Raw genomic sequence first — 22,600 nt, forward strand, 5'->3', positions numbered from 1 at the left:
GCTGGACACCGAGCGCTGAGAGGGGCAGCGAGCGAGAGACAAAGAAAAAGAGAGGGAGGTGGAGGAGAGAGGGAACCGAGGGCAAAAGAGGAGAGAGGGTGCGGTCGGAAAACCGAGAGTGAAGCGTGAGCCTGAGAGGGTTGAAGAGTGAGAGAGGGGGAAACAATGAAGGAGTGAGATTGAGGAATAAAGGTGTTTCGAGTCGGAGGGAAAGAGAGAGAGAGAGAGGAAAACATGGGCTTTGGTGATAAAGAAGCACAGACAGACAGAAAGAGGGGAAGGTGTGTGTGTCGTTGTGAATATGTAGATATAGAAATGAAAGAGACAGCGTGTTTGAAAACGTGTGAGAGAGAGAGAGAGAGAGAGAGAGAGAGAGAGAGAGAGAGAGAGAGAGAGAGAGAGACTGGCAGAGAAAGTGTTGGACAAAAGGCTTTTGTTGTGAAAGTGGCCATTTTGAATCTTCCCCTGGTTCCGGATGGCTCCCCTTCACTGGGTCTCAGCCTAGTTGTTTGGCCTAGTTTCTCATCAAGCCTCCACGAACACGGCGACAGCGGCGTTTACTCTCAGCCCCGCTCGCTATTTATGGCAAACGTCACGCCGCACAATTCCTCCAGACACGGCGGCGAGAACAGCGTTTCTCTCTGGAGGGCAACACGTGACCCCGTAGACTATTTGTCCTTTAAGGGTTTTTTCTGATCATTCCACGTGTTTAATGTGCATAAACTCAACATATGTGCCGAGCACATCACAGACAAACTGCTTCGACATCTAAAGATGCTCCAACATCCAGGGTTTGAATGTTTCATAACAATTCTATATTATCACAGTGTTTGTATTATTATTTTTTTAAATTGTCAATTCGTTGCTTTTCAGTCGCTTCTTCTCCAAAGTTCAATACTGACGAGTTGTTCCAGGGCTGCAATTAATTATGATTTCCTTGATTAATCGATTAGTTGTTTGGTCCATAAATTGAAAACCAGAAATATTCAAACCGATCGTTTTATTATCAAGATAGTCGGTGACGAATTAAGTAATTAATATGTTGTCTTTACTGGCATGAAGTAGAACATGATGGGAGCATTTTAAAGATGCCGAGTTGGAACCTTCGAACTATTTTATTGGTCAAATAATATATCAAATAATCACATGCACATTACTCTGCACACTTTGTACCCCTGGTTGGACGCCAAACCTGCATTTCATGTCTCACTACTTTGAACTGTGCAGTGACAAAATTGAATCTAATCCAAAGTAAGAGCGCCACTTGGATTATGGAGGAAATTCTTCTTGAATTCAGAGATTCTCCTGAAGAGACACATTGTGGTGAATCAAATCTCCTTCACCCGACACATGAGGACAAGCCTGGAGCATGGCTGTGCAATGAAAAGTCTTTCAGGGTGATTCCCCTTCATGTACCATCAGGTCAACAACAGGTGCTGACCCCATGAGCAGGTAGATTCATATCAGTCAGACCAAAGAATCCCCTGAGATGATTCACCTGTAAGTCTAAAACAGAGAAAGTGACTTTTTTCTACTTTTAGGTCAGAAACAAACTGTGAAATTCCTAATGTGACAAAATGTGTGCTGCATAACTCAGGTTAGATTAGAAGAGATTAACGGGATTATAACCACAAAGTGAGACGGTGACTACAGCGACTGCACATCAGACTACTGTAGAGAAGAAGTACACACAAACACACACACACACACACACACACGCCACCGTCTCCATGCATCCACAATAAGACGGTGAACGGAGTGTAACCTCACTTTGCATGAAGTGTACTCACACACTTACTGTACACACACACACACACACACACACACACACACACACACACACACACACACACACACACACGCACACTGCTGCTGCTGCTGCTGCTGCTGCACACACCTACATGGATGCACAGGCCCACATGCAGATTATACAGTGAGTCACAACAACAGCCTGATTCATCTGCATTGATCTCAACCTCCCCGGTGTCAGGCCCTGACTCAGCCCTTCTGTTGTTCCTCTGTGTGAGTCGCCTCACGTCGTGGAGCTGCTCCTCCTCAAGCCTGTCAGAGATTTTCAGATACTAAACAATATGTTGTGGAGACGTTATTGTTTTATTAGATCAATCAAACCAATAACATCTTGGCACATTCATCTTGGAGAGCGTGAGGATCTGTTGTCAACAAGTTTAATAATATGTAAAGATATTTTACTCTCAGGGACGTGAGAATTTAAAGGATGTAAAAAAAGCTGCATGCTGTTTTTTAAGGCATAGATACTTTGCTCCTACTTTGTCCGTTCAGTGTAATTTGGGTTTGATTCCTGGATCAATAAGACAAAATGTGAGATGATGAGACCGTGGATCCTTTGGCTTAATTCGTCTGGAAACCGGCTCAGTAAGAACGTTCACATCACATAATTCTCTGTGGGCTTATGGGCTACGGAGCTTCAAACGTGCAGCTTGAACACAATTAGAGGAAACTTATTTAAGCTATTTAAAGAGAAATGGTTCAAATATGTCTCGTTAGAACCCAAATTATGAACGTATATTTAAAATCAAGCACACTTAAATCTAATGTTACAGCCAACATGTCAAAGGTTGAGAACAGGAATCTTTGCTCGATTTGAAAACAGGTTTTCTACATTGTGTGAATTAAGGTGACTCACATGTTCTTCTTTGTTGTCCTCATTAGGATGAAAGAAGAATATCTAATGAAATGTTTAATGCTTATGAGTTTGATACTAATTCTTCTCTATTGTTATTGATGCTGCAGCTCTGGTTTCTCGATAATCTTCCTAAATAAAGTCTTTTAAGCCGGTTTTAGACTGGACACGTAATGTGCACGACACAATAATACAAATCAATCAAGATCAATGATAAATCCGAACCCTGCTTTCTTGCACAGCCATAAAAACATACATGCAACACATGTAACACGCGTGATGTTTGCCGGTGAGGTGCAGACAAAACTCAGCCGTGTCTAGAGTGAGTCTGGGAAACAGCTTAATATTATGGTCTGTCTCTCCCTTGATGTTGCTCGAGCTAATTAAGCCTCGTGCCAGGTCTGTTTGAAGTATGAGAGAGACTCACTTTAATGATTCTGTGTTTTTTGCATTTCATTTGAATATGTTTACAAGCCCGGGACCTTCGATTGTGCAGATCGAGCCTCGGAGCTCCGAGTGGACTCACCTGCGTTTCCTGTTGTTATCTCAAAAAAACAAGTCATAATGTTTTATTATAGATGTGTAAGTAATGCGTAACTGCTCATAATCCAGTTTTAGAAATCATTCTGCATAGGGAGTACTTTTACTTTTGGTGCTGTAAGTTTATTTTGATTCTAATACTTATACTTCTTGTAATTTTACTTGTTTTTCTACACTTTTGTAGTTGTTCTTCCACCTCTGCTCATTCTCTGGATGTTGTTAAGAAAATGTCATGGTAAATTAGGTGGTGCACACTGACCCCTACTGTTGATGATGTGTTATCTCCTGTTTCTGCTGTGCACACCCCCCCCCCCCCCGCTGTGACAGATGTTGGAACAGAAAGGTCACAGTGATTGTGTTTGTGGTTTCTCTGCAGGATCGGCGTGCTGTGTGCATACGCTGCCAATCAGAACCTGAGCTCTCAGGTGAAGAACATCCGCAGACTGGTCAACAGCAACATGAGGGACTTGCACACGTTCGCCAATGACACGCCCATGGTACGAGAACAGAGTTAAACTGCAGCGCAAAACCACGTCGGCTTCACGCGCCTTCGTCTGAGCACGATTTCATTAAACTCCCACATTCAGAGTGTGTGTTGTCGAAAAGGAATGAGATCACAACAGTCCTAGAAATTAAATTATGTAACAATGCAGGCTCTTGAAATGCAACATTCAAATTATAAGAAAAGGATTTAAGTTCAGGCGACTGGAATAATTTGGGTGAAGCATGAGCGGAGGTTCAGTCATTGATGAAATTTTAAATTCATCCATCCAGAGGGTCGTGGGGGGGGGGGAACTGGAGCCTGGACTTGATCCCCAGCGTATCACAATATATTTGTCTGAGTGTGTTACAGTTAAAGGCGACGGTATAAAACAGCGTGTCTGTCAAAAACGTTCTATTTCAGTCATGCCTCCTTCATCTAATCCCTTTAACCCGAGAAAAGACCATTTTCTCACCTTGGCAGCAGCAACGATTACTCTGGGCCTCTCACCATTACCTGATTCCCATTTTAGAGAACATTACACATAACACTGTGCCTCACATTTTCTCTTTGCCTCCATTTCAACATGACAACACAACTGTTTGTCATTCGCAGCAAATCGATTACCTGATATCGCAGTACGCCACGGCCAAGAAGAAAGTCATCTACGACCTAAATCGTAAGTAGACGCTCCCCCCCTGGTGTGAGAGTGAATGAAGTGGAAGAGAAACTGCGTCTCCTCTCCGTGACTTGTTTTCCCAACACTTTTGTGACATAACTAGGTCTGAATATCTCCAGTGGCGACTGTTACACAGGATCCCTCTTTTCATCCTACTTCTCTCCTGTGTTACAGCTGCAGGCAGATATTTCCCTGAAAGTTTAAAACCAGCAGAAGCTATGATGCTATTAATATGAAACAAATACTTCTGCTCACGCTCTGATGTTGTCTTTCTCTGCAGATATAGGTCCTTTACTGGGTGGAAGGATACACGATCAGCTGGATAAGGAGGTCCACCCGGCCCTGGACAGAGTGCTCAACATGGCTGGAGGTACGTCCGCTGCTTTTTAATTTCCTCTTTCAGTCACGATACAATCAGATGACCGAGGTCTGGCAGCTGCTGAGTGGAAGCTGTGGCTGCAGCTGCTTCACCTGCCAATACGTGACATAGCATCGTAGTGCACTTTATGTCTCTAGGTTCAGTGAGATGATATCAATTGTAAATTAAATGTTTAAACTTTGTTATAACGATTCAGCGCCTTTTCCCCTCAAATCTTCCTTTTTATGCTTTTTTTATGAAGTGAAAATCGAGAGAGCCATCAAAGGTAACAGTGACTGAACAATGACCCACAATCCTTTGACCCCCCCCCCCCCTGACCCTGTGAACTTTGACCATGGTGTTGCCCCTGTGGTTTGTTCCCCTGTGACCTTCCTCCAGCTCCTGGACCCGTCAGAACCCCGAGTTACAACCAATTCATTTATTAAAACTGCACAACGCAACATCTCACCCCGGTGCAAGGGTGAAGAGCTTTAAACTCAAAGAGGGAAGGAGGTGGTGAACAGAAAGCAGCTTCATCTGTGGTTTCTGAAGGAGACATTTGATGCTCTTTTAGTTGTTCTTCCCTCTGGTGTGTTAAATAGATTATTATGTGAAATTAAGACATCTGCAAAGAGTTGACCAATTACAACACATTGGAGCAGGGAGGGGGGCTTTTCAGAGACAGGAGATAAAACCAAGTGTTTCAGACAGAGGCTGAAAAGAGGAGCTGCAGCAAAGGACAGTTTGAGGAAAGTGATTCTGAACGTTAGAGCATGTAAACATTTTAATAATAAACCTGAGTACACTGTCTCCTTTAAGTCTGGATTCAGTATTCATTGGTTGTGTAGGTTCACCACCTCCACCAAACAGTCAATTCCTCCCATTTTCAGACTTAAACATATTTTTCCGTTGATAACATCTTGCACGGTGCAGTTTTAAGTTAATGGCATCACCAGATCTCCCTGCACCTGGAAATCCACCGTTCAACCCCCTCATTGTAAAGTGAGCATAAAAAAGATTATGCGTCTGTGTAACCAGTCCTGTTTTATTTTTATTCTAAGCGTTTTTTTTAACCAGAAACATGTCGAGAATACCTGACGACAGATATGTCTGTGGTTACAGTTTGTGTCCCTAATGTTTGTGTGTTTTATTGTGTTACTGGGCCTGAGCAGAGTCTTCAAACAAACTTTAATCAGCTGCAGAAGTTAAGTGTTTAACTTGATAGTGAACAACACACTTTACTCCCTCTTGTGCTGCTGAGCATTTAACTGTGTGAGAGGAGATTCACCGTTTCCTCTCTTACCCTCTTGCATCTTTTATACCAGTGTTCAAGGATGCCAGTGTTTTTTTTTTGTTCATTCTTTATCCTGTGTGATTTAAGAATCTGCTGCAGGAAACAGTCACATCATTCATTCATTATTCATAGTGTTCATGTTTGATTATTGTTTCCCCTCAAACAATGATGCTCGGCAGTCAGAAGTCTAAATTTGGATGTTACAGAGTCGAACCACACGCTGGAAATAAAGATGGAAGACATGACAGCTCCCCTCAAGTGTCTTAACCGCCTCCTCCATGTTAACAGATGGGACACACATTTTTCTCAAAGATGGTTATTGTCATTTTAGGTATTTCCTATCACACAGATTTAAGTAGACTGTTAATTTGTCCAGTAAGTTTGGGTTGAATTAGTTATTTGACGTTAGAAAACTGAGACTAATTCATGATTGGTTGAGTGCATGAATGGACGGGGCGTCGCTAGCGCAGCTCCCTGTTGCTGTGCAGACTCTCGCTCCAACTGCTTGGCGTTTGTATCTGGGATATTTTGCCTTCATTTGTAGATAGTTGGAGGACGTGGAGATGCATCGTCCATCTTTAAAAACAGTCGTCACACCAGGACACAGACACATCATTTGACCTTGATTGCAAGTTTTATGGCTTGGACCTGAAACTCAGTGTGTTGAACTCGGCTCAGGCCCCTCGGTGCATCCAGTACGAATGTGTAACATTACATGAGCTGTCCCTTTTCACACACTTAATGAATCTGATTAATTAATTACATTCATAACTGTACCAGCTACTAAGATTTGAAGTTTGTCTCTGCCCCAGAAACTTCATATTCAAAAAGTTTTTTTAAAAACTGCTCTGAATATAAGTCTACATTTGTGCTATTCCCTGTTACAACAGTTTGACTGAATGTCCCAGAACAGAACTAACGGATCTCAATAAAACATTCATAACTCTTCCTGTCTCTCCGCTCACAGCCATGCGAGAAACCAAGGAGGCCCTGGAGAACGTCAGCGTGTCTCTGGAGGTCCTCCAGGAGGGGACGGGGAAGCTCAACTTCAACCTGAGCCTGGTCCGCACCAGCATCAACCGCACGCTCAACGACCCCGGCTGCCACGACGAGAGGTCCGACGCCACCACTGCCCAGCTGTGCCGCAACATCCGCCAGTCGCTGTCCCAGCTGCAGATCAGCGCCAACTTCACACGGGTAAATAAAAACTACACACCATACATTTAGGGATGTTTTTAGTCTGTTTGGCATGTGGTTTAAATTATTAAATGAATGAATTAAACTACAATGGTTTATGTTTGTTTGGTCACTGTTTAAAACCAGAGATTAGGGAGCTGGAGCCGTTTGGTTCAGTAAGATAATGTTGTGCTTAAATATGGAAAAACATATACGGAAAACAGCTCTGTGCATGTTTATTAGTGTCTCGTTGTCTTTTTTCATATTTCAGCTGCCCCGTGTGAACACTCAGCTGGAAAAGGTGAACGAAGTATTGAGGACGGACCTCAGCACCATCGTGCAGAGGGTGAGTCTGGAGCATTTACACTGTATCTGTGGATTCTCTTACTCTGCAGCTTGATTTATCACCGGACTTCTGCCACCAACCTTCACTTAGTGTCCTCGTCGACCCTGTTTGAGTTCTCTGTCCCTTCTCCTCCCACAGGGCTTCTCCTCTCTGAACGACACGCCTCACATGGTGATAGAACAGACCAGAAGTGTTGTGGAGAGTAAGTTTCTCTGAAAGCAAACACAAATAATCCCTCTGTTTTTATTTAATACCTCCTGCCATCTGTGGTACTAAACGTATTCCTTATGACTCACTGACATTTCTTTTACTCTGCTTACATTCTCCATGTCTCGTTTCTGGTCCTTGCACAAAGTTTGGTGGATTTTCACTTTGAATCCTAACAAACCTCCACATATTATGATATTGTTTTACATCAACAAATCACAAGCCAGGAAAACTGTTATAAATGAGAATCGTTCTGAGATTTCGATTTGAAGCTCTGCCTGTTGTTCCAGTATCTTTACACGGATCATTCTATTGAAAACCAAATGGATTCATTGACTGATGTGTCTCTCAGATGTACAGAACCTGGTGGACGGCATCGGCCACAACATCAGCAGCTTCTCCAAGGCGTTCCCAGTGCAGAACTTCCTGTCCAACTTCACCATCTTCATCAGCCACACCCATGCTAAGATCGAGGACCACTACCCTGAGATTGACAAAATGGACTTCTACAGGTACACTGAGCTGCACGTCCACAAAAGTGTCATTACATAAAATTAAATTTTTCAAGAAATGTTTTAAATCCAGAAACTACAAGGAAACAATGTTGATATACACGTCATGATATCTGTCTTGACCAGACTCGTTTCACAAGCTCCTGTATAATTAATGTGAACTGTATTACCCTGAACTAATATTTTGCATTTATATGAAATATTCATATCACTTCTGCATTATTCAGTTTAAAATGGAGAGAAAGCCAAGATGACATATCAGTTGTATTACATTTTCATTTTAGCGCCTTCAGCTGCTGAGACGTCAGCTGTGGAACATTATGTTCCAGTTGTGTTATTCTAACACGAGCTCTTCCTGCCGTTTGCAGGTGGATCGGCTGCATCGGTCTGTGCTGCATGGTGGTCCTGGTCCTGGCCTTCAACTACCTGGGCCTGCTGTGCGGCACCCTGGGATACGACAAGCACGCCTCGCCCACGACACGGGGCTGCATCTCCAACACGGGAGGGACCATGCTCATGGCGTAGGTCGACACATGCACATGACAACTTGAGCGAGTTACAACATCCACGACAACGATATACAGCAACTGTCACAGCTACTTCTACTTCACTATTTACTTTACAAACCACAGGACTAAGAAAGTAATGTAGAGCAGAGCGTGTAGAAGGATGAGGATTCACAGAAAAGACAAGCCCTGTTCTTCTCCTCTTCTTCCTATCGACAATTTTTTTGTGACATTAAACATTAAGCTGACACGGTTAGCTGTGACTTAAACCTTCTACTGCTGCTTCTCCACGTCCTGGTACCTGAGGCTCCGTCTGCTCTTCTCCGCAGCGGCGTTGGATTCAGCTTCATCTTCTCCTGGATGCTGATGGGGCTGGTGACCACCATGTTCCTGGCTGGAGGGAACATTGAGAAGCTTGTTTGTGACCCTTTCCACACCAAGGAGCTCTTCAAGGCAAGTCACAAGCCTGGATACATTATAAATGAACACCAGAACAAAATGTACAGTAGTAAATTTGATGTTTATGATTATAATATCAAGCCTCAATTACATTTATTCATCTTAGAAATAACTGACCACTCTTTTGTATATATCAGCAGATATAATGGTATCACAATTGTTACAACACAGTATTAAATGGAACAACTACAATGAAAGCTGCTTTCTTTGTGTCCGTGGGTTTGTCTCCTATTAAATTCTGCTTTGCATAATGCGAGTGACGCTTATTCAATTTACTGATCGATCCCATGAGAGTTATTGATCACGCGTCCTGTGTTCCTGTCCCTGCAGGTCGTGGACACCCCGTACCTGGTCAACCCGGAGTGGAGGAACTTCATCCCGGGATACATGTACAACGACTCCGAGCTGGAGCTGACAGCAGAGACGTTATACAGGCAAAGAAAAACCTATTCTTCTACAGTATTTAGGTGACGAGTGTATCTGCCACTTCTCAAAAGCAAAGCATGTTTACTGTTGTGTACAAAAACTGAGAGGATGTCGCAGCAAGACGAGATCTTTTTCAATTAGAGCCGATAATGTTCCTTGATGATGCCAATTTTCCCATTTCAGTCTTGTTTTGGTGCAGGCGCTGGATCCGGCATCTTCAGCGTGCAACAGAATATTTAACTTCCATTGCTGGGAATGCAAATGGAAAGGAGAGTTGCTATTAACATTAAGGAGCCAATTAGCATAGTTTATTTTTTCCTACACGTCCTCTGTTGCGTTTCTTCTGCCTCTTTCTCAGCGATTACATCAGCTTTCGTCATTTCCCTCCAGTGAGTCGCTGCACATCCCCGGTAAACTGGGAGGGGAAAACCCGCAGTCATTATGTTTCCAAACAGAGCAGAGTCGCGTGCATTAAAAAGCAAGCAGCGCTGAAGCTGTGTACATTATGAGAGTCTATATGGTTTTTTTATCATGGGAGACATTTATCTTTCATATCCCCGTCTGTGGAGGGAGATACCCTGTTTTCTATCAGGGCTCATGTCAGCCTGTCCTGTACTTCCAGTCCATTTCACTTGGTGGCAGCAAATGTTTTCACTGTGCCTGAGACTTTTTAAGTTTACATCCCTCTCTCGCTCTCTCTGTCTCTCTCTCTCTCTCCCTCTCTCTGTCTCTCTCTCTCTCTCTCTCTCTCTCTCTCTCTCCCTCTCTCTCTCTCTCTCTCTCTAATTGTGCGTTTGTCTTGTTGTCGTTCCTCAGCACGTGCAAAGAGAACAAAGGCATCTACTTGGCCATGCGTCTGGACAAAGTCTTCAACATCTCAACTTTCCTGAACACTACAGTGGTCAGTAGAAAAACTCAGGACACACTGTTAGTGCACATCGCTCTGTCCAGTGATGTGGTCACATACCGTCTGAGAGTCTTTGTATTGATTTAGTCATTCACCAAACAAACTGTTGAAGTTTAAAATCAACTTAATCCAACATTTTACTACATAAAAATCACATTCAAGTTAATTATTAGGATCCATTATAATTATCTGGGATGGAATATATATATATGATCTTTCACAGAATAAGACCTGAGCTCTATTTTCTAGGAAAGTGTTTTACTTTTATATTATATTATATTATATTATATTATGAAAAGTGCTGTATATTGGGGGAGGCTGTGGCTGAGAGGGTAGAGCGGGTCATCCGTTAACCAGCCCGGCTGTTCGATCCCCAGCTCCTCCAGTCTCCATGCAGAAGTGTCCTTGGGCAAGATACTGAACCCTGTATTTTAGAGTGAAGCACATAGTTGCACTGCATGAAAAGTGTATTATTAGTAGTAGTAGTATATTCAGAGTATACTGTAGCTGATACACACTAAATCACTGCACTGTACAGAATTCTCAGGGTGAGAATTTAAGCCATATGCATGTTTGACAAGTCGCTGTAAACGTTAACAGTGATGGAGACTCCAGACGTCTCCATCCTCGGCTGCAGCGTTTCATTAACGTGACCTAACAACAGAAGTGTGTGAGTTGACGGCCGACTGCTTCAGCACACGTCAGTCCGTACCTCAGCGTACGCCTGAGACGTTACACTGATTCTATTTCCTCCTGACCCCGAGCCAGACACTTCTGCCTTCCTGACACATCGGGTACTTTCCTCGCCAGTTGGCACGGAGCGTCTTGGCTCGTCTTTTAGCCCACAGCTGATACGAGGCCCTGCTGCGTCTGTACATTGGTCATTTTGTCCTGATTAGATTCCTGTGAATAATGCAAGTCGCCAAGAGTCTGTCTCTCTCTATCTGACAGTTCTTCAGTGGAACAAACTGTGGCTTGGTCATTATATCACCATGTATATGTATATATGATACGGCTCTGCTGAAACATTATGGAAAACACACTGTCTCACCGCCAGAACATTTTAAAATTCATATCCACATACCAGCTTCTCTTTAGTCTGAGTTAGTGCATGACTTTATACCCACAATGCAACATGATTCTCTACGGGGTCACTGTAGACGTGTTATTATCTGAGCTCAATGTTCAGGGAATTTTGATTTGAATGTAGTTGAATGTGTTATACATAAATAAATAAACAAAAGAACAGACAGGGAATTTTTAAACAACTGCTGTATTACTAAAATATGATAAACTGTATTATTACAGCCATAGACTGTATGTACATCGTGTATAATTCTGTGGGTCTTAATGTTTCTAGACCAGTGTGCATATAAATACTGCACTTTCCTACATTGCAATCACTAATTATACAATAATTATACAATTATACAAATAATTACTTTTTTCTACTAGTTATTTTTATTTTGTTGCTCTCAGAAACTTATTTAAAGTAATAATTATACTATTTTAACTATTTTAACATAAATCGCGATTTTTAAAAAGAAAAGAAAATCTTCATTGGGTGACCAACAAAGCATTTGGCTTGAACACACTGTCACTGGATTAAAGTTTTCTGGAACTGAGCTCTTGTAGTTAATTCCGTCCTTCTGACAATAACTTCATATGCTGGAAATTTCTCTGGTTTTTATGGGAAATGCGCCCGTGTGAACGTACAGTCAGTGCCACGTCGTCTGAGGAACAAACAACTTGAAAGCCAACTTTTCTTTTTATTGCGTTTCTCTTTGTGGAGCCACAAAAAACAGCTTCTGTTCTTCTGTTTTGATGGTTAAAATGAACATTTGTATTAAATACATCCTCTGTGGAAATCATGTTTATCTTTGCCTGTGGTTAGAAGAAGAAAAGTAAAGGACGAATGAGTTATTTTCACAGTGACACCTTGTTGTTTTCTGCCCAGTAAGAAATAATATTTGTCCTTTCTAAATTGTAAAATGACTAATTGTGTAATAGTTTGATGATAGAGACGTGTGTTGCACAGCTCTGCATCACAATCTGTTTTCTTTTTCTCTTATTACGAGGATTAATTGCACAAATGCATAGAAACTAGAAAATAGAAACTGGAGTTGACGATAGAAACAAGAAGCAAACGAGCAAACATTTTAGTGGGATTTGTAATCTTCTGTCCAAACCACATCTTCCAAACGTTCGGTCGGCCAAAGTGCCAAATTCAGTTTTGAATTTTTGAAGCTTTTCATTAAGTTAACCATGTTTATGTAAACTTATGGTAATTCCACGTCTCTACTGGACACAGACTTGAGCTTTTTTAACAAGAACTTTGAGGCTTAGCTGTATAAAATCCTTTAAATTGCCACACGACTGAATACATTGACCCTCGTTTCAGAAAATGCCCAAAATTGAACATATAACGGTAAAGAGTCCGGTTGTGTTAAACGGCTCCAAAGCTAATACTGGTCGTATCTAATGCTGCACCTTCCTTTGTCGGCAGTTCACTAAGGACGTGGTGAGTCAGCTGGAGAGCGTCAAGATCGACCTGCGAGGAATAATCCTGTTAGAGGCGGAGGGGAAGCAGAACCTCCTGGATTTCTCTGAAGCAGGACTGTCAGAGATCAACTACGCCGACTATCTGGAAGAGGTCACACACACGCACACACACACACGCACGCACACACACACACACACACACACACACACACACAAACACACACACTGAAGCACACTGACACATGTGAATGAGCAGGACAACACACAAACATCGTGGAAGAAGCAAGAACACACGTTAATGCACCGGTCAGATTAGATTAGCAGTTATATGGCTGCATGTCGTCAGTTTATTAGCTTTATAAATACCTGTTTAGCTATGAAAGATAAATGTTGCTACTAGATTGTTCTATACGTACACTAATATTATGGTATTGCAGTTGTGCTTTAATGGTGCGTTACCAGAAATAGCTCAGCCTCCTCCTCGGCTGTCGGCTGATGTAGCGCAGGCAGCCGTGCTTCACCTGATATGAGCAGCGACGTGACACAGCACAACGGGTTGTGTTGAGGGCCGCTGGAGCTCGATTATCCAGAAGTACGGCTGCCAAGGCAAAGAGTGCGCAGGGAACAAGCCGGGACTTGGCGTTTCCCCCGTCTCCTCCAACACCACCTGTCAGGTTCACTTAGATTTATTTCCACAGGGAGACAGAGAAAGAGGGAGGAAGAGGAAGAGGAAGAAGAAGAAAAGAGGTTTCAGGATTTCAAGTGTACCACCTGTCCTCGTGCACAACTCACTCACTCTCTGGGCCACAGATTTGTGCTTGGTTTGATTGTTCTTTGGGAGAAAATAAAGAAATGTCCCCGATTGTCACACATAACATAACAACATGACAATATAACATTAGTCACAGAAAGCTTCTCTAACCCTGCTCATGTGTCAGTGCCATCCTTCCATCTATCTATCTATATCATAAAGTTCCTCATTCCTACTGTGACCAGAATCTTTTCTACATTAGTCCTGTCTAATTGTCTCCTTCAGGTGAATAAAGGAGTGACTGTGGTCGACCTGCTGTCGTTCGCCCGAGAGCTGGAGGCTCAGACCGACCTCATGGTGAGAACACTTCAGAGCCCGGATGATACAAACCTCCGCTTCACTCAGGCATCTGATTAGATTTACAAATGTAATTTTCCCGATGTTACCAGAGCACCCGGTGGAGGGGTTCGACCTTTCTGCTCCTCAAGCTCTCGCACCAGCTCATCTTAAAAACACATGACAGATTCTCTCCCAGGGGTCAGACTGCTCTGCCCTCAGGCGGTTCATGAAACTCATTTATTCCAAATGACGGGTCCAGGAGCGTCCTCCAGAAGGACGGAAATTAGAAAAACATTAATTCAGAGGAAGAGTCTTTGGAGACAGTATTTCCTGTTGTTGTTCAAATTGTATGAACCAGTGCCTTTAAAGCATAAAATCAGACAATAATTCACCGGATTAATATTCACTGTAACACGTGAGCTTGAATTTCCTCCAGTGCTCTGATGGTTTATAATAAACTTGTGTGTTTGTCTGTTTCAGCCCAGGGGCCCTCTGCAGACGGCTCTGAAGGGCCACAGCGGCACACTGCGACAGATCCACACTCAGCAGATCACCCCCATGGAGCAGGCCATGGTAAAGCCCACTGTGTTTCTCTGTTTAAGTTCATGCTCCACCGGACTCTTGGTCAAATTAGTTGGTGGAGATCAAAACAGAGCTAAAAGAAGTGGAAATGTTGGACTTATAATCGTCTTGGGGCCAGAAACACAATCCTAAATCAATTAACTGAGTAAATATCCGTTACAGAGAAGTTATATAAGGTGGTAACATGTTTTTACAACTTTTTTCACTCCCCCTTTATTAATATTTAGAAAAGAATCTCCTCCAAAATGTATTTCAAAGTCACCGATGCTCAAAATAAAAGTTCTTGAGGTGGACAGTTGTACTGGTTTACCTACTGAATATGTGCCAGCACCATGCTAATTGTCTTATTGAAGAGAAAGGTATTGTGCTTGCTGGAGAGAAACACTGTTTATTTCAGCATCTCATTTAATATCATCAAAAGCAGCGTGTTGTTGATCCTCAGGCATGTGTCCTCAAACATGTCAGAGAGAAACAAAAGGAATATTCAGTTTTCCTTTCTCCGTCGAAGCCGATACGGTTCTTTTGAATAACGCCGGGGAATCTGCTCCAGCAGCTTCGAGCACTTCAGATGAGCGGTGACGCAGCTTTTCACAGCAGCTCTTTGTGTTTTTCTTTGTTTTGTTTCTTATTCCTCCGTCAACTTCAAGAAATATGTTAGAGCGAGGGTAAGCAGACCTGTGTTCATCCCGTGTATTTAGTGTCCCCATCCATTATTAGTAACACTTAGAGAGATGCAGAGATACTGTCACCTGAAAGAATATATATCTCACTGTGAATGGTGAACAATGTGCGTGTTCTTGTATTTACATCTACGTAAAAATCATACATGGTGTTTAACATGAAGGGTTTTGTACCAAAATATTAGAGCCTGACCGATGTGGACTTTTAAAACACAGATATATCCAGATAAATATATATATATATATATATATATATATATATATATATATATATATATATATATATATATATTTGTTATCAATCCCCTGTGACAAACAAACAAATAATCGAGTTGTGATATTATACAGTTTAACCATAAATGATTTAGCTTTATAAATCATTGTAAATAATAAATAACACAAATACAACCAAATATAGACATTTTGAAATAAGAAAATATGTCTGTAAAAGGCCAATTTTTATCGGCCAACCAATAAATCTGTCTGGCTCTGCAAAACATTCCAAAATATCCACATAAAGAAAATGAATATTGTTTTAATTCAGTCATTGCTGTTCATTTGTTAACGACTCTGTTCCATCATTGGTGGAAAAAAAACAATTGTGTTCGATTGTGACATACAGTGTGCGGCACAGTATGTGAGCAATTCTTTTCTTTGCATTGTGGATATTTAATTTTGGAGCAAAATTCTTCAGCATGTCCGAACTTAAAGCAAAATGTTGTTCATCGAGTGTCGGGTGGTTCTGTTCATCCCTGAGGTCCAGTTTGTTTCATCCAGAATCTTCGTCACCGCTGGTTTCACTTTGTGTTTTTTAAATGTTTCTTCTGAAGGGAGCATTGAACCAGAGCATGAGGTTCCTGGAGAGAACGGCCTCAGATCTACCAGTGAGTGAACCAGTCCTCCCAACTTAGTCTGACGTTTAGATTCAAAGTTCCAACTTCACACCAACACCGTCGTTTCTTTCCTGCAGAACAAAGTCTTGGAGGTTCTCGACGCCATCGAAGCCGCCCAGCACCTCATCTCCCACAATGCCACACATTTAATCAGTCGGGTAATGAGAGAACTGACTTCACTTTATTATCTTCTCAATTTGTAAATGATGTGCGACTCACATTATGTCCTTATCTTCCTCAGGAAACAGGAAGATACACAACGACCATAGTTGGCTACTTCCATCAATACATAGAATGGGTCAAGACGTCCGTAAGTGTCTGTGTGTGAATTTGTTAACTTGTTGGAGCTTGTGCGGTTCTCGCTTTCACTTCGATTCGCTTCGTGTTGACTGGGATTTTCTCGCCGCTGCTGCTCGTCAGGGACTTACTGGCATTTGCGTGTGGGGAGTAAATATAGCAGAGACAAATATAACAGTTACAGCCTCTATAAAGTTGAGGAATTTGCTTAGTGGCCCGGTTGGTTTCTCCTGGAGTTAAACTGAGGAATTCACAACAACGTGGGAAAAAAATACACAAAATGTCAGAGCTGTTTGGTCGATCACAGTCGGTACAATATTTTTATTGTGATGTTGTTTTCCATGAACACGTGAAGTTAAAGTACGTGGATCTGTCGTGCAGTGTAATTTGCATATTGCTTGTTGACCTCCTCTCTGTGTGTCTTGTTTTCCACAGCTGGCCCTGGAGGTCGCGCCCTGCAAACCCTTCAGCAACATGGTGGACACGGCGGAAATCATAACTTGTAGTTTCTTGGTGGACTCTATGGTAATAATGGAGCTAAAAGGGAAACTTACTGCGTATACATGCGTGTGTTTTTTTACTGGTGGAAGCTCATCAGCAACCAACAGCTTTGATTTGGGTTATATAGAAAACTGGATGTCTTATAAGAGCAATGATTTGATACTGTTCATACAAACCATGAAACACAAAGTGCTTTACAGATTCATAATGATTGATTCATGCACAGAGCCAAACAATATTAACAGGAACTGAGAAAACACTGTCAGAAATAATATTAACCAAATTAACCAAATATTAACCAAAAATAATATTAACTAAAAATGGTTAACCACATTATTTTCTCAGTTAATCAATTACTAATTTGATCTAATAAATTTAATTATTAAATCAAATTAAAAGCCCCAACTGACATATTTCAAATTGCTTGTTTTCTTTTCACCAAACTCAAAAGTGCAAATATGTTCACAACAGATAAAGAAAAGCAGCAAATCCTCATAATTCAAAAAAGTTGGAAGTGGAATTTTTTTACGATTTCAGCGATCAAGTGAAGCAGATGAATATTCTACCAGTTGATTAATGGAGTAATAATTCCATGTTTAATGGTTTGTCTCTGTGGTCAGAACACTTTCTGGATGGGCCTGGGCTGCAGCACCCTCTTCCTGCTGCCGAGCATCATCCTGGCTGTGAAACTGGCCAAGTTCTATCGCAGGATGGACACAGAGGATGTTTACGACGAGTGAGTAGTTACTGACGTTAAAGAGCAAGTTTAGTTTTCAGTTTATAGGAATATGAGATAATAAGTAAATCCACAAGAAAGTGTGTAGAAGTAGAAATCCTCCATTTTGTCTCCTCTCTCTTGAAATTGTATTAATTCAGTCACTTCAATAATATTATTTATTTATTTTCTGATGTTTTCAGATTCAGTAGAAGATGAATTAGCGTTTCAAGGTTTACTTTTCTCCCTGTAGCTGTTTTTGATTTGTGATTTCTTCCCTTTTCTCTCTTCCTCGTAGTTCCTCTGTTTCTGGGACTTGGCATTTTACTTTGTGATAACCATTTCTACTATTTCCATCTTCCCACATCTTGTATTTTTATTTCACTTTTGGTTTTGTTTCTCTCTGTCAAGCACTCGGCACTTTACAACAAAAGGAAAAAAAAAACATTGCGATGCATTTGTACATTGGTAGTTCTTCTTCACGGACCTTTCATTTGGTCGTGGCTTAACTCAAACACAGCAGTTGTTATGTCGCCATGTGATCTTCTGCTGGATTACAGGGACGTTCCTGCTGCTTTTTCTATTGCTGAACACGTCAATAACATTTTTATTTTGTTGTTTTATTGTGTGTGTGTTTATCTTTATAGCATTGAGACAATTCCCATGAAAACGTAAGACCACCTCCCTCTCTCTCTCTCCTCCTCGCCCTCTATCACTCTGTGCTTTTCCCTCTGGATCCTGTAAATAGAACTGTTTACTAAATTCTTGGTGCTGGTTGGTGTTTTTAAGCTCTTATGGGTGGATGCTGTGGCTTCTTGTCGTGTGCTACCTTTTGAAAAAGTGCCCCTTACCTTACACGAAGGGCTCGTGCAATCGTTACCTTACAAGTCCACCTGCTTTTCTTTTTTGTAAGTTAGTCGTGTAAAATAAAACATTACGGTTTATACTCCAATAAATAGAAATTGTGTATCCGCTAACATTCTTGCGAAGCGTTTTTACAGCATGCCATGTCTCTCACAGTTTTTTTCATCCCCCTTTTTTTTTTTTTTTGTACACGATATATTTTGTTTTCAGTATGGAAATTGGTAATAATGGTTATCATAGTGAGCGTTCACAAGGTATCCCAAACCCTATGATGACAAGGTAAATGTTATGTTGATCCTGTCGCCTGCATGTGAGTGGGAGCGGAGGCATGACCGGGGAAAAGGGAAAAATCACGTGGCTGCGCACGATGCATGGCTTTAAGGGAGACACATTTATACACACACACACACGCCTAGAGGTCAGGAAAATGAATAGTAATTGAAAGCTGGCGGGTAATGGTAGCTTTTATTTGCAAAATATCCCATGATAAGCTGTAATTTTCAATATGTTTTATCATAAAAGTCAAATTTAAAGTTTATTTTTAAGAGATTCATAGTCTATCCAATCCTCACGTTTTTTGCTACCATTACTTCTGTCACTGCCAGATCTTCTTCTATGTATTTTTGATGGGGGGGGGGAATCTACCATTGAACTCACTGCACGCTGAACGTACTCACTGGGATGATCGCGTGGAATGAAACAAACACGCTCCTGTCTCCTCTCGTTTAGAGTCAGCCAAAGTCCGGTGAATGTGCACCTGATCATTTTGTTCAGAGAGAGGCAAGCATGTGGAGCTCTGGTGTGATGCTGGGAATGCGGCTCCTTTTTGATTTTCTCCTCACTTTAACACGTCTAACTGCATGTGGCTCGTTTCCTTTTTAAATTGCGTTTGGACGGGGGGGGTGCATTTGTGCCAAACAACCTGCTGTAACTGAGGCTGCAGGCAGAGAGCGGAACAGCCGAGTCACCGGAAAAAAACCAGGCACCAGCTGATAGTTGCTTTTACACTACAACCACCAAATCATCTTTTAAATGTATTGAAGTTTACTTTTTCTTAAAACTGTCAGGATTTTGGAATGAAGATTGTAAATCACAGAAGAAGAATATGGATTTTAAAGGGGCACTAAGTCATCGATTGTCTGACCTCTATTGACCTTTCATTCTCTTAAAACACTTCATATATATATTAATAAAGTCATATTTATATCACAGAGGAAAGTAAATTAGATTCTTGACTCTGTAACAATCCAGCAGAATATACAGTATATCATATTAAAACTCACTGGTATCAATGAACAACATATTAAACTCTCATATATATTAATATTCTCACTTATTGCCCCTTTACCTTCTGCAGTTTATCCGTTTGAATCCCTCGGAGGATGCTGACGCAGCTGTTCCACTCTCTGTCTCCTCACCCGCTCGTCCTGCTTCTCTTTGCCCAAGAAGCAAGTAGCGGTTTCACATAAAGGTGACGGTTGAATTCCCTGTCTGTGCCGTTAACGCTGTGCCCTGTGTGTGTGTGTGTGTGTGTTTCTGTGCCGGTAGCATCCCAACCTATGACACTATGAACAGGTTCCCACGGGCCTCGGCTCCTCCGAGGCACATCGACTGGTGACGAAGAGCCGACTCTTCTTCAGGTACCGGAAAAAAAACAACCAATCCGAGCTCTTCTTCTTTTACTAAACTCCTTCCTCACACTTTTCCTTCACACAGCTGTCACCTGCCGTCATCGTCGTCTTCATCACCCGTCTCGCTCCTCTGTTTGTCTGCCTTCGTGTTTCTTCTGCTCCCAACTAACCCGACTCTCTCTTACGCTTCTTCACAGCTTGTTTTAGTCCCGTTCTGCTCACAGTGACTTTGCAGGAAAACCAGCATGGTGAGATTTCACTAACGACCCGTACATGTCTTCAGGATGTTTACGTCTCGTGTTTAGTTGTGATTGTTTAAGTCAGTGTTGTAGAAGAGAGATGTTGCGTGTGCGTGTTCTTCCTTACTCCTGTTTGTTTTTATTTACTTTGCTTGATGCTTATTGAGAATAACATCATTTAGTTTTAAAGTACTTTTCCTCAGTTGCCCTTTAATGTATTTGCAGTTGTCAAGAGGGAGAAAGTGTACTTTCATCTTTCAAAGGTTACACACTGTTTCTGTAAAGAATAAGCCGTCATTATTTTTGACAGATATGGCAATCTATGGTAATGTGAAATTATGAGATCATCTTATTTCTCTAAAAAGTTGAATTTTAGGTTATTATTATTCTGAAAGTCACATAACGTCACATTTCCTCCCAGATGATCTGGAGGGAAATACATGATTCCCAGTGGGTTTAATGGGAATATTGTGAGAACAGGGCATTGTTTTAAAACAGGAAAAAGCACAATATAGTCTTTGAAACGTCTGCAGCTCTTGAAAACTTCAATTCACAACTTCTGCCAGAGCTCCTTTAGTCCCCTGAATCATTCAAACAGAAACAATAACCACACTATAGGTCTTGAATTATTTACTTCAGTTTTAAGAAATACCTAATTCATCTTTCTCTGACATTTGTCTTCCCAGTGCCCTCGAAAACTGGAACTAAAAAAGTGAGTTTGGCCTCAGTTTTCCTTCTTACATGTTTAAAACCTATATTGTCTCATTTCAGTTAAATCTGCTGCAGCGAATCACAGAATGAGTTTCGATCCCCGGATCAATCATGAGCCCTTTTTGTTAAGATGCTAATTTAACTCTAACTTTCTCATATCGAGCCTCTAAATCTAATTTCCCCTTAAACAAGTGGGAAAAGTTTGCGAAATTAGTTTGGCAAAGGTTTTTTTTGCAAAGGGAGTTTCACCTGAATGTGGATTCTTACAATAAATTACAATATTGACAAAAAAGGCAAAAGAGGATAATGAAAAGTCTTGTTTTTTGTATATATATATTAAATTGTAAGAGTCACTATGAGGGTTAGTGCAGATTAATGCATGCAGTTTTACAGTATTTCAATAATCACCATGTAAGAGATCGTTAAAAACAAGCAGAAGTTGTACTTAAGCTTTTCCAAAATTGTTTATGTGCAATACATTTTTAAAATAGACGTTCACATGCACCGTGTTGCTCTTGTGTCTGTTGCTCAGCCATGTTTCACGATCCCTCGGACCAGACGAAGCTCACTGAAAGCTGGTTTCCTTACGGACGGAGGAACAAAACGAAGCCGTGCAGGTTTCTACAGCGATCACCTCAACCGGACTGATCACAGCCTTCAGTACGTTTACTGTACCTCCCCCCCCCACCCCACCCGCCCCCCACTTTGAGAGATTCTAACTGCCGGACCTGAACCTCCTCTCCCGCAGCATCAATCTGAGCCAGGCTTGCTCTGCATTTTTAAAAAGGACTGCCGTGTCTGCGTTTACATTTGTTCGGACACAAAACCCAAGCTGAAGACACACTGGGCAAGAGGACATGACGATAGAGGTGATGCCTGTTGGTTTTTATCTACTTGTTTGTGCTCGGTGGCTCCTGAAGGTCACGAAAACGGATGAATCACGTTCGACAGAAATGTGAAAGGGAGGAGAAAAGGTGCAAATTGTCGTGAAATTCAATGAAAAACTAGTTTTAATGAAAATGAAGGATCGTTTTTTTAACTGCAGGCTGTATGAGTGGTGAAATATATAAAGACAGGTTGTTGACGGGTGGGTTGTGGGGGAAACTAGGGAGGGAATCTTAGCATGACTTATAAAAATGTTTACAATATTACGAAACATCTAGAGTTTGACATGTATGCTGGTTTTGGAGCGATTTGCAAATGACTGGTTGCCTTTCAGAAGTTTGTTTCACCCTTTTGAATTATGCTCCGTTAGTGAAATGGGAAAATCCACCTTCTTACACTGTTAAAAAAATTACCCACCTATGGTTTAGTGTTTAAAATGAACAGCTCATCAAGTGTA

At 41.5% G+C, this 22,600-nt stretch overlaps 1 protein-coding gene across 16 annotated transcripts in view; it reads left to right on the forward strand.

Annotated features, from left to right (window-relative positions):
• Positions 1-22,600, forward strand: part of prom1a (prominin 1a) — a 65,674-nt gene extending 43,074 nt beyond the window's left edge. For 2 of the 16 annotated variants that reach the window (XR_004615171.1, XR_004615173.1), the window contains 26 exons: positions 3,579-3,699; positions 4,299-4,362; positions 4,643-4,732; positions 6,982-7,211; positions 7,462-7,536; positions 7,675-7,738; positions 8,096-8,255; positions 8,624-8,776; positions 9,091-9,214; positions 9,551-9,654; positions 10,463-10,547; positions 13,060-13,206; positions 14,092-14,163; positions 14,626-14,718; positions 15,375-15,392; positions 16,238-16,291; positions 16,378-16,458; positions 16,542-16,610; positions 17,033-17,122; positions 17,719-17,834; positions 18,461-18,484; positions 18,888-18,956; positions 20,226-20,317; positions 20,506-20,556; positions 21,234-21,259; positions 21,791-22,600. Coding sequence is in view for 8 of the 16 variants with exons in the window: in XM_034597981.1 (XP_034453872.1) it covers positions 3,579-3,699; positions 4,299-4,362; positions 4,643-4,732; positions 6,982-7,211; positions 7,462-7,536; positions 7,675-7,738; positions 8,096-8,255; positions 8,624-8,776; positions 9,091-9,214; positions 9,551-9,654; positions 10,463-10,547; positions 13,060-13,206; positions 14,092-14,163; positions 14,626-14,718; positions 15,375-15,392; positions 16,238-16,291; positions 16,378-16,458; positions 16,542-16,610; positions 17,033-17,122; positions 17,719-17,834; positions 18,461-18,484; positions 18,888-18,956; positions 20,226-20,295 (2,173 nt within the window). In the remaining 8 variants the exon portion in view is untranslated. Of the gene's footprint in view, positions 1-3,578; positions 3,700-4,298; positions 4,363-4,642; positions 4,733-6,981; positions 7,212-7,461; positions 7,537-7,674; positions 7,739-8,095; positions 8,256-8,623; positions 8,777-9,090; positions 9,215-9,550; positions 9,655-10,462; positions 10,548-13,059; positions 13,207-14,091; positions 14,164-14,625; positions 14,719-15,374; positions 15,393-16,237; positions 16,292-16,377; positions 16,459-16,541; positions 16,611-17,032; positions 17,123-17,718; positions 17,839-18,111; positions 18,248-18,303; positions 18,763-18,887; positions 18,957-20,225; positions 20,318-20,505; positions 20,557-21,233; positions 21,260-21,790 lie in introns of those variants that run through there. The other 14 variants (XR_004615174.1, XR_004615172.1, XR_004615175.1 and 11 more) reach the window with 13 other exon arrangements.

This window comes from Hippoglossus hippoglossus, chromosome 10 (genome assembly GCF_009819705.1).
Source record: "Hippoglossus hippoglossus isolate fHipHip1 chromosome 10, fHipHip1.pri, whole genome shotgun sequence".
NCBI classification, from domain to species: domain Eukaryota; kingdom Metazoa; phylum Chordata; class Actinopteri; order Pleuronectiformes; family Pleuronectidae; genus Hippoglossus; species Hippoglossus hippoglossus.